Source organism: Panicum virgatum, chromosome 3K (assembly GCF_016808335.1).
Source record: "Panicum virgatum strain AP13 chromosome 3K, P.virgatum_v5, whole genome shotgun sequence".
Taxonomy (NCBI): Eukaryota; Viridiplantae; Streptophyta; class Magnoliopsida; order Poales; family Poaceae; genus Panicum; species Panicum virgatum.
Genome location: NC_053138.1, coordinates 54,736,730 through 54,751,991, shown reverse-complemented (window position 1 = coordinate 54,751,991; position 15,262 = coordinate 54,736,730). Strand labels below are relative to the sequence as shown.

The 15,262-nt window shown below is 46.0% G+C and overlaps 2 protein-coding genes across 4 annotated transcripts; both read left to right on the top strand.

Moving 5' to 3' along the window:
• Nucleotides 1-241: 241 nt before the first annotated feature.
• Nucleotides 242-1,499, top strand: LOC120701059. The gene is made up of 3 exons (XM_039985230.1): nt 242-822; nt 908-994; nt 1,184-1,499. Exons 1-3 carry the CDS (start codon nt 242-244, stop codon nt 1,497-1,499), a joined length of 984 nt encoding a protein of 327 aa, XP_039841164.1.
• A 5,012-nt stretch (nt 1,500-6,511) lies between these two features.
• On the top strand, nt 6,512-14,329 carry LOC120699694. 3 transcript variants are annotated; one of them, XM_039983728.1, is made up of 9 exons: nt 6,512-6,686; nt 6,778-6,825; nt 11,064-11,117; nt 11,590-11,643; nt 12,053-12,106; nt 12,198-12,269; nt 12,356-12,445; nt 12,693-12,755; nt 13,977-14,329. In XM_039983728.1, exons 1-9 carry the CDS (start codon nt 6,591-6,593, stop codon nt 14,040-14,042), a joined length of 597 nt encoding a protein of 198 aa, XP_039839662.1. In that variant the 5' UTR covers nt 6,512-6,590; the 3' UTR covers nt 14,043-14,329. The 3 variants fall into 3 exon arrangements, with proteins under 3 accessions (XP_039839662.1, XP_039839663.1, XP_039839664.1); XM_039983729.1 differs by lacking the exon at nt 11,064-11,117 and adding an exon at nt 8,011-8,064; XM_039983730.1 differs by lacking the exons at nt 6,512-6,686; nt 6,778-6,825 and adding an exon at nt 8,909-9,314.
• Nucleotides 14,330-15,262: the final 933 nt, after the last annotated feature.

Below are 15,262 nucleotides of genomic sequence, written 5' to 3'. Positions count from 1 at the left end.
GCTTGAGAAGAGACCACAGATATTTTGTACATCTTGTGCAGCTCGCACAATCAACTTGATGCTCCAAGGAATTGGAAACTTGCCTCGGTTCAAGAAAGTGATTGACCAAGCAAAGGCATTTACCATATTTGTCTATTGCCACACAAGAACATTGGACTGCTTGAGATACTTCACGGAGGGGAAAGAGGTAGTGAGGGCATGAGTGACTAGGTTTGCTTCAAACTTTCTCACTTTGAACAGCATGCTAGAGAAGAAGGACAAGCTAAGAAAAATGGTGGTTCATACTAGGTGGGACTCATTGAAGGATGTGAAATCAAAGAAAGGTAAAGATGCCACAGCAACTATATTGAGTCCAACCTTTTGGAAGGAAGTGAAGCTAATATTGGCTGTTTTTGAGCCATTGTTCAAAGTCCTCCGTTTGGCTGATGGGGATGTGAAGGCATCCATGGGTTTCATTTATGGAGAACTACTAAAGGCAAAGAGAGAGATCAAAGAGGTCTTTGGCAATAATGAGACTCGATTCAAGGATGTACTAGCTGTTATTGAGAAAAAGATGAAGGGAAGACTTGATTCTCCATTGCATTTGACAGCTTATTTGCTCAATCCACACTATAGCTTTACTAACCCATCAATCTTTGATGAGCCCAAAATGAATGAAGCATTTATAGCTTGTGTTGAACAATTTTATTATCATGACGAGGACAAACAAGATCAAGCTGCCAACATTGAATTGAAAAATTTTCAAAATAGAGAAGGAGCATTTATCAAGAAGCTAGCAAGGACTTTTGAAAACTTTGATTACAATCCAGGTAGAGGTGTTAAGTAACAAATACATGGCTGTTTGCTATTTTCTAATATGGATGTTTGCTGTTTTCTAACTAATAGGGGTATTTTTCTTTTATTTCAGCCTCATGGTGGAGGTTATATGGAAGCCACACACCAGCTTTACAGAAGATGGCTACAAGGATCTTATCTTTGACATCAAGTGCTTCTGGTTGTGAAAGAAATTGAAGTGGGTTTGAAGGGGTTAGTACCTATCTATTATGAACATTTCAGCAGCATTATAATTAAATTGCACAACTGAAAATGTTCTTATTTTTAATTTATAGATACACACTAAGAAGAGAAATAGACTTACTACATCCCACCTCGAAAAGTTGGTCTATATTCAATTCAACAACAGGTTGCTTAGTAAGAGAGAAAAGATCAAGACAAAGAAGATCACTGATGTTCTCTTGTCTAGTGATACAACTGAAGTTCAAGGTTTTCTCCAAGAGGGTGGAGATGATTACGCATTAGTTGTCTTTAGAGATGAGGAAGATGAGGATGAGATGGAAGGTACAGGGATACCTTGGGCTGTTATTGGAGAGGCAGTGGGAGCAGAAGAGCAGCTTGAGCGGCGTAGAAGTGGTAGAGTGAGGGAGGCAAGGGAGCTCTATGAAGGAGAAGAGTTTTCGTCCGAAGAAGAGTATGAGTCTGATGAGGATGAGGATGAGTGAGGGAGGCAAGGGAGCTCTTATGAACTGCTGTTGTGTGCTATGTGACTGTGTGAACCCTTGAGGGGTATGACTATTTGCTTGTGCTTGTGCTTGTGTTTGTGTTGTATGAACGACTGCTGTAGTGCTGTGACGTCCTTTATTTATAAATTGTGTTGTGCACTTGTACTGCTGGCTGCTGCTATGTGCTTGTGTTTATGCTTTAAAATTTCTAATTATTAGCTGTTGATATAGTATGCTCATGGATTGGAGGTGGCTGAAATGATTGAGATAAGTGACAACTTGTTGTTTCCTATTATTTTTTCATGAACTGCTGTCTATTGACTATTTAGTATTTACAAGATGTAAAAATGTGATGTAGGAGGAAGGAACATGTAAGATTAAGCCACCAAGGTATTAGGAATGTCTACTGACCCTATCTTTTATTTACTGTAGTCTATATATATTCAGCATTTTTTGCTATATATACATAATATATTATATATATATATATAAGTTGTATGGCAAAATGCCAAAACGCCTAGAAAAACGCCTAGTAGCGCCTAGGCGCGATTACTCCCGACTAGTCTCTAGGCTGAGGGTCATCGCCTAGATTGCGCCTAGCGCCTAGCGGAACAGGGCGTAGAACGGAGACTTGCTTGGAGTAAGCAGACTCATATAGTTGAGGCCCATCTTTACCAATGTGTTTGCAAAGATCAGGTTGAGCCCACTTCCGCCGTCGATGAGTACTCGAATAAGCTTGGATCCCTGAATGACTGGATCGAGTACTAGTGGGAACTTTCCAGGTTCAGAGAAGCTGGTCCACTGATTCTCCCTGGAGAAGGTAATAGGGACCTCACTATATTTGAGTGGCCTCTGAATTGCTGGCTCGACTGAGAGGATCTCTCTGAGTAGGAGCTTCTGAGCTCGCTTGGAGAAGCTGGAATCTCCTCTAAATATGACGTTGACGACGTTTTGCTGTTGTTGGAAACCATCACGGTCTTTCTTGTCGTCTTCATCATCTTTGTCTTGTTCTTTCTTTGGAGCAATTGCATGTGCCGACTGGAAGGATTTGCGCAGGATCGTGCACTCCCACATCGAGTGGTTGCTCTTGGGGAGGATTGGACATCTTTTGCTGTGAAGTATCTTGTCGAACTGGTCCTGCGGTTTGTCGCCCTTCTTACCACGCGGTGTGCGATCCATAGTGCCGACAGTGTCGTCAGGCTTACGCTTACGCGTAGGATCCCGCTGGTTGCTGGGCCCTCCACGGTCATTGTGGCGCTTCCCGTTGTTGTCTTTGTTGCGATGGGGAAAGCGACTGCGTTCTTGCTCCTCTTCATCTGCCCAGCACTGCATCATGTCACGTAGATCTACCACTGTTTTGGGCCGATTACACCCAAAGTCGCGGTATAGCGACTGGACGGTGATGCTGCTCTGGAAGTAGTCGATGACGTCATTGTCGGCGATGTTGGGGATGGTATCTCTTGTGTCGAAGAAGCGCTTGACGTAGGATCTGATCGACTCGCCTTGCTCCTACTTGATCATGAATAGGGCGTGGTGAGTAGCTACTCGGTGTAGCGACCCTTGGAAGTTGTCGACGAACGCCTTCTTCAGGTCCTCCCACGAGTGGATTGACTCGCGCGCCAAGCTTTCGAGCCACGTGAGGGGTGCGGGCCCCAGTGCCATCGAGAGGTAGAGGACTTTGGTGTTGGTGTCTCCCCCTGCAACACTAATAGCGGTCGAGTATAATCGTAACCATTGAGCAGGGTCTTGCTTACCGTCGTACTTTTGGATGTTCGTAGGCTTGAAATCCTTCGGGTACTCAATGTTGTCCAAAGCCTTGCTCAGGGCTTGGAAGCGGTCGGAGTTGTCTGCAAGTTGCGCTCTGCGTCTTGCGTTGATGATGTCCCGTGCGTCCACAATGGAATCGGCTACCTTTTCTCTGTTGTTTCCACGGTTGTTGTTGTTGCGGTTTGGCTGAGGGCCAGGAGCTTGATTTGCTTGTGATTGGTCACCTTTGGGGCGATGACTACTCGCAGCTTCCTAATCCTCTTGATTTCTTTGGTTCTACTATTCCTGCTACTGTTGACGCTGGTGGCCTCCGGGGGTGCGACTTGCTTGAGGTATTGCTGTTGCAGTAGCCCTTGATCGCGTACCGTGAAGCGAGGACAGGGGGTTCTGTCTCTCGAGTTGTTCAACAACGTTTTTGGTGAGATTTATGACTTGTTCCAACTCGGGATTCTGGGGCTTCGTCATGAGTCGCAGGGTTGCTTCTGTCATTGCCGCGATTGGTGTTCTGAAGATGGGATCCGCAGCATTGTTGAATTCGTTGTTAAAGTTGCATGGCGGGAGATAAGCACGTTCGGCCGCGCGAATCCTGCGCACTTCTTTGCGTTGATTCCTTTCCCTACGGGCTGTACGAGTGACTTCGTCTTCATCAGCTGGAGCGTCTTGGGTCAGATTGTCTGCTGAGATCTGATCCAAGGTTTCGTTTGGATCGTGGTTGCTTGGAGCACCCCGGGGCTGGATGATTACCGGAACCAAACGCTCGTGAGAAAAGCTTTCCAGGTCTGATTCGTAATCAGCTAGGGCAGTTCCACCGGAGCCAGTTTCCTTCTCGATTTCGAGGAGAGTGCCGTGTTGAAACGGGAGATTGTCAATGCTGGCGACTTCTCACAGGTTGTGGAGTAGTTCTGCGAGGGTATCACCTCGGCAAGATTTGAGTTGCATCTTAGCCAGCGCATTGGTGATGAAATCCAGGCTGTCTTGAGGTGACTCGACTGGATTTGGGTAAACGTCAAAAACGGGTGCCTCCCGGCTAGCGGTGGCTGATTGGTTTTCGACGTGAATTGGGCGATCCAAGCTATTTTCATAGGAGGATCTAATCATCTGTTTGTAAACAGACGATGAGTTGCGCAAGCCAAAGACGGGTCGCGCAATAAGAGTCCCAATCCGAGTGAATTTTGGTTTGAGATCAATCTGAGTCCGAATAGAACTCGAGTTGTATTCGAGTTTTGGCTCGATCTCCTTAGCGAAGTCGGGAAGCAACATGACGCCGCGATCATGAGATCTGGCGAGCTTGTTGGAGTCTTCCGACGTGGAGTTCTTCGGCGCGGGAGAGTTGGTTAAGTGGCTATCAAAACTGCGTGAACCATTGGCGACGCAGACCTACGAACCGAAGATGAAGGTTGCGCCTCTGGGAGGCATCATGGTGCTGAAAGCAAAAGTGGCCATCGAACTCACCGATGAACTCGCCGAATCCTCTACCTGGCGCGCCAGCTGTTGGTGTTTACCACCAAGCCTGCTCAGGGATACCCTTAGCAGTAGGGTTTGTAGGTAGGGATCGACGGCTCTGGAATTTGATGGTGCAAGGAACACAAAGATTTAGACAGGTTCGGACCGCGAGTTGCGTAATACCCTACGTCCTGTGTGGTGGTTTGTATTGCCTTAGGTGTAGATGTGTTTCGAGGGGGTCCCTGCCCGCCCTAATATATCCGGGGGGCAGGGTTACATGGAAAGTCCTAACTGAGCACAGTTGGAGTCCTTCTACAACACGATTGTGTAGTTTCCTTGTACTGCAGCTAGTACTACGCCTATTAGGATAGTTACAAAAGAGGTAAGATACATCCGTAAGCTATCCCTTACTCTAGAACATTCTATGTCTGTGAGCAGTCCCGCTGTCCTGGGTCTGACACAAATTTTTTTGACGACGTCATCTTTTACAAAAATGCAACATAGGCCCATCATACACTCTGTTCTGCTGGTTGCCAGCAGCAGTACTTTTCTGTCACACAAAATTAGCATCAGGCACCAACCAACCAACAATATTTTTCTTTCACAGCAAATCAGCACCCGCCACAGCAAGCTTTACAGAACAATAACCTAAACGCTTACTGTATCAATGATTGGTGGGCAATACAGTCATCTACCTCTTATTTTAATTCTTGTGCCAAAGTTCAAATGGGCTTGTATACGGGAACACATGCAGCAGGAGCACAACGCTTGTCTAATGCCCCGTTTAGATCCATGCGGACTAAACTTTAGCCATCAGCTGATTCAAACATATGGGCTAAAATATAGACTAAAGTTTAGTTCTATTATTCTAATTACAATTTAGTCCATTATTTATCATTTATCAAAATCCACCTAATTTGAACTAAACCAACTCAAACTGCAAAGAGATCATCCAAGTATACCAAATTGTGTGGCTTCTATACTTTCGAGAAGGCTTACTTCCAGAAACTGAAGGATGATGGCATCATTATGGTTCGGCCTGCTACATCAAACTGGGAAGATGAGAATGTGGAGGAGGAAGAGAGTTCCGTGCACTGTCCAAATAATGAAAAGAACAGGATTGAACTAGAGCAGAAGATGGAGTCAATGATGTGGAAGATGAACATGTTCTTTGTGAGTGTTGTTTGTGTTCTAGTTGGGAGTTTGTTTATGTATGTTGTAATGAAGTGACTTGAATGAAGTGAGTTTCTGGAATTTGGACTATTTTGGATACTGGGATAACAAGTCCCAACTGACATGTCAGGAGATCAGCGGGCATGGCCACACTCCGGGCATGGGATCAGCGGGAAGCCGCTGAGCTCACCTACTGGATCTGCGTGGTCGACAGCAATACGGCCGCTTCGGGCACTTTCAAGCCTACCTTCAAGCCTGCTTCTCGCCCTTCCACCTCTACCCGACTCGGCGAGTGCGACATGGTGGCATGGCCTCGGCGGCGGCGCACCGGCAAGGCGGAGGCGGGCACGCGCAGAGCAGAGGAGAGGAGGAGGGGGATGAGCTTGGACTGGGCTGGAGTTGGGCCCGCGGGCTGGACAAAGGGGTTGGGTTGGGGGCGGGGGTGCGAGATCTGACGTGGCGCCTAGTTGGACAGCCGCGCTGGCGTCCACGGGTGACAAAGTGGTAAAATTATAAACATTTTCTTTCTCCTGTGCTGATTCTGTAATTGCAAAAACAAGAATGCTATTTCAGGAGGTGGCTTTTGTTATAATGGTATAAAGTTAAAATCCCCTCGCCCACACCACCGGCCCCGCTCCTCGCCGCCCCGCGGAACCCTAACCCTACCCTAGCCGCCACGGTCGCAGTCGCCGCCGCCGCTCCCTTCGGATGTCGGGCTCCGAAGCGTCCCCTGCGGAGCAGCCCGCTTCGCCCGCCGTGGCGCCCGCGGCGTCCGCCGAGAGCGCCCCGACCCCGTCCCCGGCGGTTAGCACGGTGCCCCCATCCCCTCTCCTCTCCTTCGATTCCTGCGGTTCTGAATCTGATTTTCCTTTCGCCGGTGTTGGTTCCGTGTCAGGATTCGCAGAGGAAGGAGGAGCTGCTGCCAGTGGGGGAAAAGATCTCGGTGAGGATCCGTCAGCCCTGGCCCTAGGGTTTACTCTGCTGTTCCCCCCGCTTTTCTTTTTCCCTCGATTGGCTTAGGTGTGGCGACGGGCGGGCGGAAATGATGCTGTGCTTGCGTGGGTTGGGGGTGCGCGTTGCTGTGTCCCGTGGGGATGTTATTTGGTGTCACAGTGATCGTACTAGGCGCCAGAAACTCCATGAATGCTGCGGGAACATGCTGCCGATCAGGATCCAGCATCTCTGTTGTAGACTAGAAATATAATCTCTATTTTGGAAGAAGTTGGGAAGTCCTCTTAATGCTTGGGATGTTAACGTGGCGTGCTCTGGTCTGCAAAATCTGAAGAAAAAAATTTGTACAGGTGAAGAAGATGAAATGAGAGGTTGAGTTTCAGTAATTCTAAACCCCCCTCCCCCTCTTTTTTTTTAGACTATCCTCTAACGACCCAGCATGGTCACTACTTTGGCTATGGGATTGAACTGACACAATGATCATGAAATCAAAGGTTGAGTTTCAGTAATTCTAGTTGTAGGATTGATTTCAGTGAGAAGATTTACCTTTTCTATCTATGAGCATTAGACAAGCAACGCATTATTCAAACTTGGAGGCAAATTTGGAGGGGCCGTTTTGCATATATTCATGCCATGTGGCGCCACGTCAAGGGGTATGGACCTAAGTGGCACAACTTAACAAGTTCAGGGTGCCAGATTTCGATTTTACGAGTTCATGGACCTAAGTGACAACTCGGGACAAGTTTGAGGGCCGCGGGTTAACTCTTTTCTATTTATGAGCATTAGACAAGCAATGCGTTATTCAAACTTTGGCCACTTGCACTAACTCATGCCAATGGGAGTTTCATGTGTTCGCATATTATTCTATGACAGAGATAACACCAATGCACAGTGCTCACATTCTGAGTAGAGGGGTTATGTAACATTTTCATCTCCCTACTAAATCAGAATATCACACCCTAGCCTGTACAGTAGTTATGAAGCTATATTCAACATGTATACTGTCATGTGTCTTCTAACAGCAATTTCGTTTCTCATCTTCTCTGTTTTTTTTGTTATTGTATGGAACAGTTCTCTGCTCTGAGTTTGCTATTTTCAGCACTTTCTTTTGGAAGTAACATTTAGATTTCCACAGTAAACATTAAATGAAACTAACTTCTGTGTGTTTTTTGAGCAGGAATTGAATGAATCACAATCAGAGCTTTTAGGGAGACTCCGAGGACTTAAGGAGGTGTGTTGTAATTTTGTTAACTTGGTGCATTCACTATTTTTTGTTTATTACCTTATGAATCATGTGCTTCCGGGAATTAGTTGTTCAATCTCAATCTTCATGAGTTTAGGTGCTTTGGGTAATAAATTCTCATTGAATCCACATGAGAAAATGAGTAATCTGAATCTGATTTTCCTTTCGCCAGTGTTGGTTCCGTGCCAGGATTCGCAGAGGAAGGAGGAGCTGCTGCCAGTGGGGGAAAAGATCTCAGTGAGGATCCGTCAGCCCTAGCCCTAGGGTTTACTCTGTTGTTCCCCCCGCTTTTCTTTTTCCCTCGATTGGCTTAGGTGTGGCGACGGGCGGGCGGAAATGATGTTGTGCTTGTGTGGGTTGGGGGTGCGTGTTGCCATGTCCCGTGGGGATGTCATTTGGTGTCACAGTGATTGCACTAGGCGCCAGGAACTCGCCCGAATGCTGCGGGAACATGCTGCCGATCAGGATCCAGCTTCTCTGTTGTAAACAGTGGCGAAGCCAGCCTAGAAAATGACCTAGGGCGGAGTTGGCGCCCGGCCGCGGCGGCGCGTGCCGCACCCGCACGGGATCCGCCGGCGGTCGGTGTGGCAGGCGGGTACGGAGGCGGCATTGCAGGCAGGCGCGACGGACGGGCGGACGGACCGCGAGTGGATGGCGTCTCCGCATCTGGAAGTCTGGCCGCCGTTGGGGGCAGTGAAGACAGGCGCTAGGCGCCTGGGCTGCAGGCCGTAGCCCACTCGGCCGGACGGCCCACCACGTTCACGAAGTCCTGTCACGATCTCACCCAATCAGGGCCTCTGAGGGATGCCGCCGCACCGTTGTTCATCCTGCGCTCGCCGGAGTTGAGCTTGACTGCTTGAGAATGGAGATATGCTATTGATCTCGCTCAAAGGGACCTAGGGCGGCCGCCCTAGCTTGCCCTAGTGGTGGCTCCGCCTATGGTTGTAAATTAGAAATATAATCTCTGTTTTGGAAGAAGTTGGGAAGTTCTCTTAATGCTTGGAATGTTAATGTGGTGTGCTCCGGTCTGTGAAATCTGAAAAAAAAATTGTACAGGTGAAGAAGATGAGATGTTGAGTTTCAGTAATTCTAGTTGTAGGATTGATCTCAGTGAGAAGATTTACCTTTTCTAGCTATGACCCCCCCCCCCTCTTTTTTTTAGACTATCCTCTAACCACCCAGCATGGTCACTACTTTGGCTATGGGATTGAACTGACACAACGATCATGAAATCAAAGGTACAGGTGAAGAAGATTTCAGTAATTCTAGTTGTAGTAGGATTGATTTCAGTGAGAAGATTTACCTTTTCTATTGAGTTAAATACACCCGCGGCCCTCGAACTTGTCTTGAGGTGCCACTTAGGTCCACGAACTTGTAAAATCAAAATCTGGCACCCTGAACTTGTTAAGTTGCGCCATTTAGGTCCATACCCCTTGACGTGGCGCCACATGATATGAATATATGCAAAAAAGCCCATCCAAATTAGCCATCTTCTCCTCCCCAGTCCCGGCGGCCTCCCAACTCCGGCGGCCGCCCGCCTCCACCTACGCGTTGTCAGGCCCGGTGGCCGGCCGCCTCCATGCGCCTCTGGTCGGGGCGGCAGGGCACGGCCCCGCCCTTTGCCTCGCGCGGTGGCGCAGCAGCAGGGCAGACGATGGGAGCGGCGGTGCTCCTGGCGGATGTCCAGGTCCGGCACGAAATCCCGTCCGCAGCATCTCCTATAAAGCCCGCACCAACCAACGGCGGCCAACCACCCGCTCCCCGGGCCCCGCCCCCCGCCCAGCCGCGTCGCCATGGCTCTCGCTGTCCGCGCGCCCAGCTTCCAACCGCGGCCGGCCTCTGTTTCTGCGCCCACCTCCATCTCCTTCCACGCTGCCGCCACCGCTAACGCGAGACCCACACCGGCGCCGCCGTCCATGCCTCCGCAGCCCCGCCCTTCATCGAGGCCACCTCCTCCTCGCGCTACCGCCATGACACCTGGTCCTACGCTGCAGCCAGCCTCTGTTTCCACGCCCGTCTCCATCTCCTCCCTCGCCGTCGCTGCCACGAATGCGAAGCCTTGCGCCGGCACCGCCGTCCGTGCCTCCGCCGCCTCGCCCTTCAACGAGGCCAACTCCTCCTCGTGCTACCGCCGCGACGCCCAGTCCGAAGCCACCGATGGCTCCTCCAAGCTCGCGTTGTCGTCGTCCTCCGCTGTCGGAGCTGCACAGGCTCCTGGACGCGCTGAGGGCTTACATGGCGAGGGTGCCGAGGGGGAGGGCGGCGACGGCGAGCCCAAGAGGGTGGCGCTGGTCGGGACGGGGCTCAGGGACCCCGAGCTGCTCACTCTCAAAGCGGACCTGGTGGAGGCGAGCGGCCGCCAGCGCTGGGAGGTCATAGGGGCAGGAGAGGAGAAGAAGGCAAATTTGGAGGGGCCGTTTTGCATATATTCATGCCATGTGGCGCCACGTCAAGGGGTATGGACCTAAGTGTCACAACTTAACAAGTTCAGGGTGCCAGATTTCGATTTTACGAGTTCATGGACCTAAGTGACAACTCGGGACAAGTTTGAGGGCCGCGGGTGTATTTAACTCTTTTCTATTTATGAGCATTAGACAAGCAATGCGTTATTCAAACTTTGGCCACTTGCACTAACTCATGCCAATGGGAGTTTCATGTGTTCGCATATTATTCTATGACAGAGATAACACCAATGCACAGTGCTCACATTCTGAGTAGAGGGGTTATGTAACATTTTCATCTCCCTACTAAATCAGAATATCACACCCTAGCCTGTGCAGTAGTTATGAAGCTATATTCAACATGTATACTGTCATGTGTCTTCTGACAGCAATTTCATTTCTCATCTTCTCTGTTTTTTTTTTGTTATTGTATGGAACAGTTCTCTGCTCTGAGTTTGCTATTTTCAGCACTTTCTTTTGGAAGTAACATTTAGATCTCCACAGTAAACATTAAATGAAACTAACTTCTGTGTGTTTTTTGAGCAGGAATTGAATGAATCACAATCAGAGCTTTTAGGGAGACTCCGAGGACTTAAGGAGGTGTGTTGTAATTTTGTTGACTTGGTGCATTCACTATTTTTTGTTTATTACCTTATGAATCATGTGCTTCCGGGAATCAGTTGTTCAATCTCAATCTTCATGAGTTTAGGTGCTTTGGGTAATAAATTCTCATTGAATCCACATGAGCAAATGAGTAACCTTTGATGCATTTGCATGTTTGCTCATTCCAGTTGGAAATTTAGCTATTAGTAGATTGGCTTCATTAGAAATAGAAGAACCATATTTTGTCATTAATTCGTTTGTTTCCAGTGCCTAAATTTTGCATAAAATATGCTATTTCCCTTCTGGACAACTGCTTCCAAATGTAGAAGTGATGCATCTTCTTTCCTCTTTTCTTTCTCTGAATTGGGACATGCTTGATATGTTTTCTTTTCACTGATAGAATTTTACATCAATTTTTGTGGAGTTCTCATAACAGAACCATTAAAATTCTTATCTTCTGCTGTTTCAGGAACTGCAGAATTGGAGGAGCAATTTAGACACCCAAGTGACAAAGTACAAAGTTGTGAGTATCTTTGCACTTTGCATTAATGCCATTTCACTGGATTCAAGTCTATTTTGCATTATGATTATCTACACCTGTCTTTTATAATATTATTTTTTTAAATGAAAGATTAAAGCAAAAGCTTACCTTTTTTGTTTAGTTTCAGGCTTGGTTGTGTAAATATTTACTTTGCTAAATATTAAATGAAAATTTCACTAGAGATCTTTTAGGATTGTAAATGCCTGTTGTGTGCTTTTGATAATTCCTTTTAGTTCAGTGTTTGTATGGCGTAAAGCTTCCCAAGCTAAAAGTATTGCCTACCTTTAGCAAAGCCATGCTAATCTTATGCTAGCAGCAGAGTTCTTGCAGTTGCAGGTTGTATGGCAGTTTATATATTAGCTCATCATTTATCATTTTATCTGTCTTGCAGGAACTCTCTGATATCAAAAGTGCACTCAATAATGAAATAGAACAGCTTCGTTCAGTAAGGATCTCGCTTGCATTTCAAGATTTTCTGCTGTTCATCTCTGGACTTAGTTCTTTTTGAAAATCTTTCCTCTCATGTTCCTTTCCAGGATTTCCAAGAGCTGAGGACAACCCTTAAAAAGCAGCAGGAAGATGTTTCACTTAGCTTAATGAATCTGGGGGTAATTTCCTTTCTGCATTCATGTTTTGTAATTTCTGTTTTATGGGAACTTTCTCTTCGCAATATGCTGAGATCTGTTCATCTCAGCTTCAAGATGCTACTGAAAATGATGCGGGCAATGGAAGTGGAGAGGAGAATACAAATGTGGATTTGTCAGCTAACTTAGGGAGCTTGAAAGTAAGTAGATCTCCATAGTTTTACTTGAAGAACGGATAGCTATTAGCCGCGTAGGAATTTGCTCACATATGATAGGGGACTTTTGTTACTAATAAGTGATTCTTTAACCGGCTTGAAAGTAAGTAGATCTCCATAGTTTTACTTGAAGAACGGATAGCTATTAGCCGTGTAGGAATTTGCTCACATATGATTGGGGACTTTTGTTACTAATAAGTGATTCTTTAATCCTTTTTACCTCCCTTTCCAGTTGAATGATGCTTCTGAAAATCATGATGAAAGCAGAGATGCTGAGGATGACCAGTCCCAGACCGTAAGTAATTACTTGTCACATGGATGACTAGAACAAAGTAGCAACAAACACTCTTCTTTTGTCTGTTATTGCCTTCAAAAGTTGGGTAGTGAGTATTTTCCCAGTTCCATGAAAACAGAGTGTGCGCAATCATTTTTGAAATTCACAATGGTATCTTATTTGTCACCAAATTCTTGGATGATCCATTTCTGTGAAATTTTTAAACTGAAGATAAGCATAGTTTTGAGGGTCTAGCGTGAAATGTTTTGATGGACCAAACATTCACTCCCATCTAGGGGTTTGTTTGGTTTAAGGGCAAGGTTGGATGGGATATGGCTATCCATGTTTTAATGGATATGTCCATCCAAGTTGCTTGTTTCGTCAGGTGGATGAGATAAGCCAATTTTTTGTTTGGTTCGATGGGATGAGAAGAATAAATTAATTATGTCTTGAATTATAGTTAATTATAGACTCATTACTGTGCACCAATGCATATCTCGGCTAATCTCGTCACAGTAAGTGCTAATTAACACCAAAGTACACTGATTATCTAATTGTGGCACACCAATTACCCACTTACTAACAACGATCTCATATAGTAAATACTAATTAGCATACATGCTAGTTATTTCTAACCACTTTAGTAACGATTGAGATCAGCCAAGTTAGATGAGCTCATCCAGCAAGAAAACCTGATTCACTCCATCCAGCACCTTAGAAGTTACATTCCATCTTCACGGCCACCTCATCCACCCTGTCACCCAACCAAACACTACAGAAGCAGGGATGGCCATCTCCCATCCATGAACGTCCATCTAACCATTGCTACCTTAGATTCATTTTTCTTTTCTGCCATGGATAGAACCCTTGGATTCCATTAGTTGTCACAGAACAGAAATAAAATGTTATTTGAAAAATGCAGGGACTGCACTGTTAGTGACTTAGTGTTAGTCAAAAGAGTAGACCAGGAAAAAAAAGGAAGCGATGAATACTGATACTGTGTCTTTTCATCTGCATCCATGATGATAAACTTTATCTAGTGTTGGGGATCTTCCTTGTCTGGATGAACCTTAGAAACAAACGATGAATATCTTGTTATTTCTGCAATCAATGAACATGTTATGATATAGCTCCACATGCTTTCACGATGGCTTAATTTCCTGCAGCCTGCAGTGAAGTACTGTTTCTTAGTGGACAGTTTCCTAATGTTCTGCTTGACCTTTTCCTTCGTGATGGCTGCAGGAAACCCCTGCTGAAGATGGTGCTGCTGACAAGGGCATCAAGGAGGGGACCCCAAGTGATGAATAAACTAAGGAATGTAAAGTGAAATGGAAGTGGAGCTGCTTCTCTCATGGCTTCACCGTAGGAACTTCAAGAACAGTGATAGTGTGGGTTCTTGTATAAGAAAACGAGCCCATGCTTCGTGATGGCTCGCTTGGTCGTGTAGCCTAGTGTAATGAAATGCTGTTGTGACCTGCTGAGGCTCAAGCGTCCAATCGCCTCTGGAATTACCGTGACAGTCATTGTTTAACCAACCGCAAGTAATCAGCTGGTATCGCCGTATCAGTAGCATTTGCGTCCCTGAATTTGTTTCATTTTGTCATTTGCATTTGAGCTGGTTCTCGATGGCAACTTTGCGATGTCGAAAATTGGGAGGCCATGGCTTATTCGAAACGTAATATGGATCTTGGATGGACCGATTACTATGGAGAATGTCGTCAATTTCGAAGTGTATTCCTGTCCAGTGGAATTCTAGTGCTTTGAATTTGATTAAACACAATATTATACTCTCTCCGTCCCCCCCCCCAACCCCCCAACCCCCAAAAAAAACACTCTAGGATTCAAAATTTATCTCAAAAAATAAGTCATCTTATTCTTTATAGAAAGTGTATGTATATGTAAGAATCAGTTATTGCTAAACAGGAGTAATAAATAGGGGCAAATATGATCGTTTTTACCTTTTTGTTAATTTATTCTATAATTTTTAGGATGAGTTGTTTTTTTCGTGGGGGACGGATGGAGTTCTTGACGTGCTTTTGACCACTTGACCGACGCTTGCATGGTGATATAACAAGATGCCAGCATTGAAAGGCCGTTTTTATTTTAAATTGATTTTTGCAGGGAAAGAAAACTAAGGGTGTGTTTAGTTTCATGATACCCTTGGCATTTGGCGAGGCATTGGCTCTCTGAAAAGCAAGAAAATCCTTGTGCAAATTATGCTAAGTTCGTGTTCTCAAACCTCATTGAGCATGAGCAACAACGGGCAAGAGAACCACATACATCCTTGGTGTAATCCCAATAATTGTTTTCTAGCATTTTTTGCTATAATCCATTATAACTTTATAAGAGAAGTAGAGAACCATACAAAATGATTGGATTTTGCAGCGTTTGAGTATGCTTTTCATTGACTTTTCCAACAACAAGAAGATTATGCCAAATAAGGGAGACATCTAAAACGTGTGGCCATGCAATACAATATGTTGCACGAGGGACAAGTTGAGTTGCTAGCTGAAGGAAAGATAGATAAC

Coding starts and splice junctions, on each gene's coding strand:
- LOC120701059 (XM_039985230.1), top strand. CDS start 242: ATGCTAGAGAAGAAGGACAAGCTAAGAAAAATGGTGGTTCATACTAGG. Junction 823..907: donor AATCCAGGTAGAGGTGTTAA/GTAACAAATACA, acceptor CTTTTATTTCAG/CCTCATGGTGGAGGTTATAT. Junction 995..1,183: donor TTTGACATCAAGTGCTTCTG/GTTGTGAAAGAA, acceptor ATTCAACAACAG/GTTGCTTAGTAAGAGAGAAA.
- LOC120699694 (XM_039983728.1), top strand. CDS start 6,591: ATGTCGGGCTCCGAAGCGTCCCCTGCGGAGCAGCCCGCTTCGCCCGCC. Junction 12,270..12,355: donor TTAGCTTAATGAATCTGGGG/GTAATTTCCTTT, acceptor TGTTCATCTCAG/CTTCAAGATGCTACTGAAAA. Junction 12,446..12,692: donor CTAACTTAGGGAGCTTGAAA/GTAAGTAGATCT, acceptor CTCCCTTTCCAG/TTGAATGATGCTTCTGAAAA.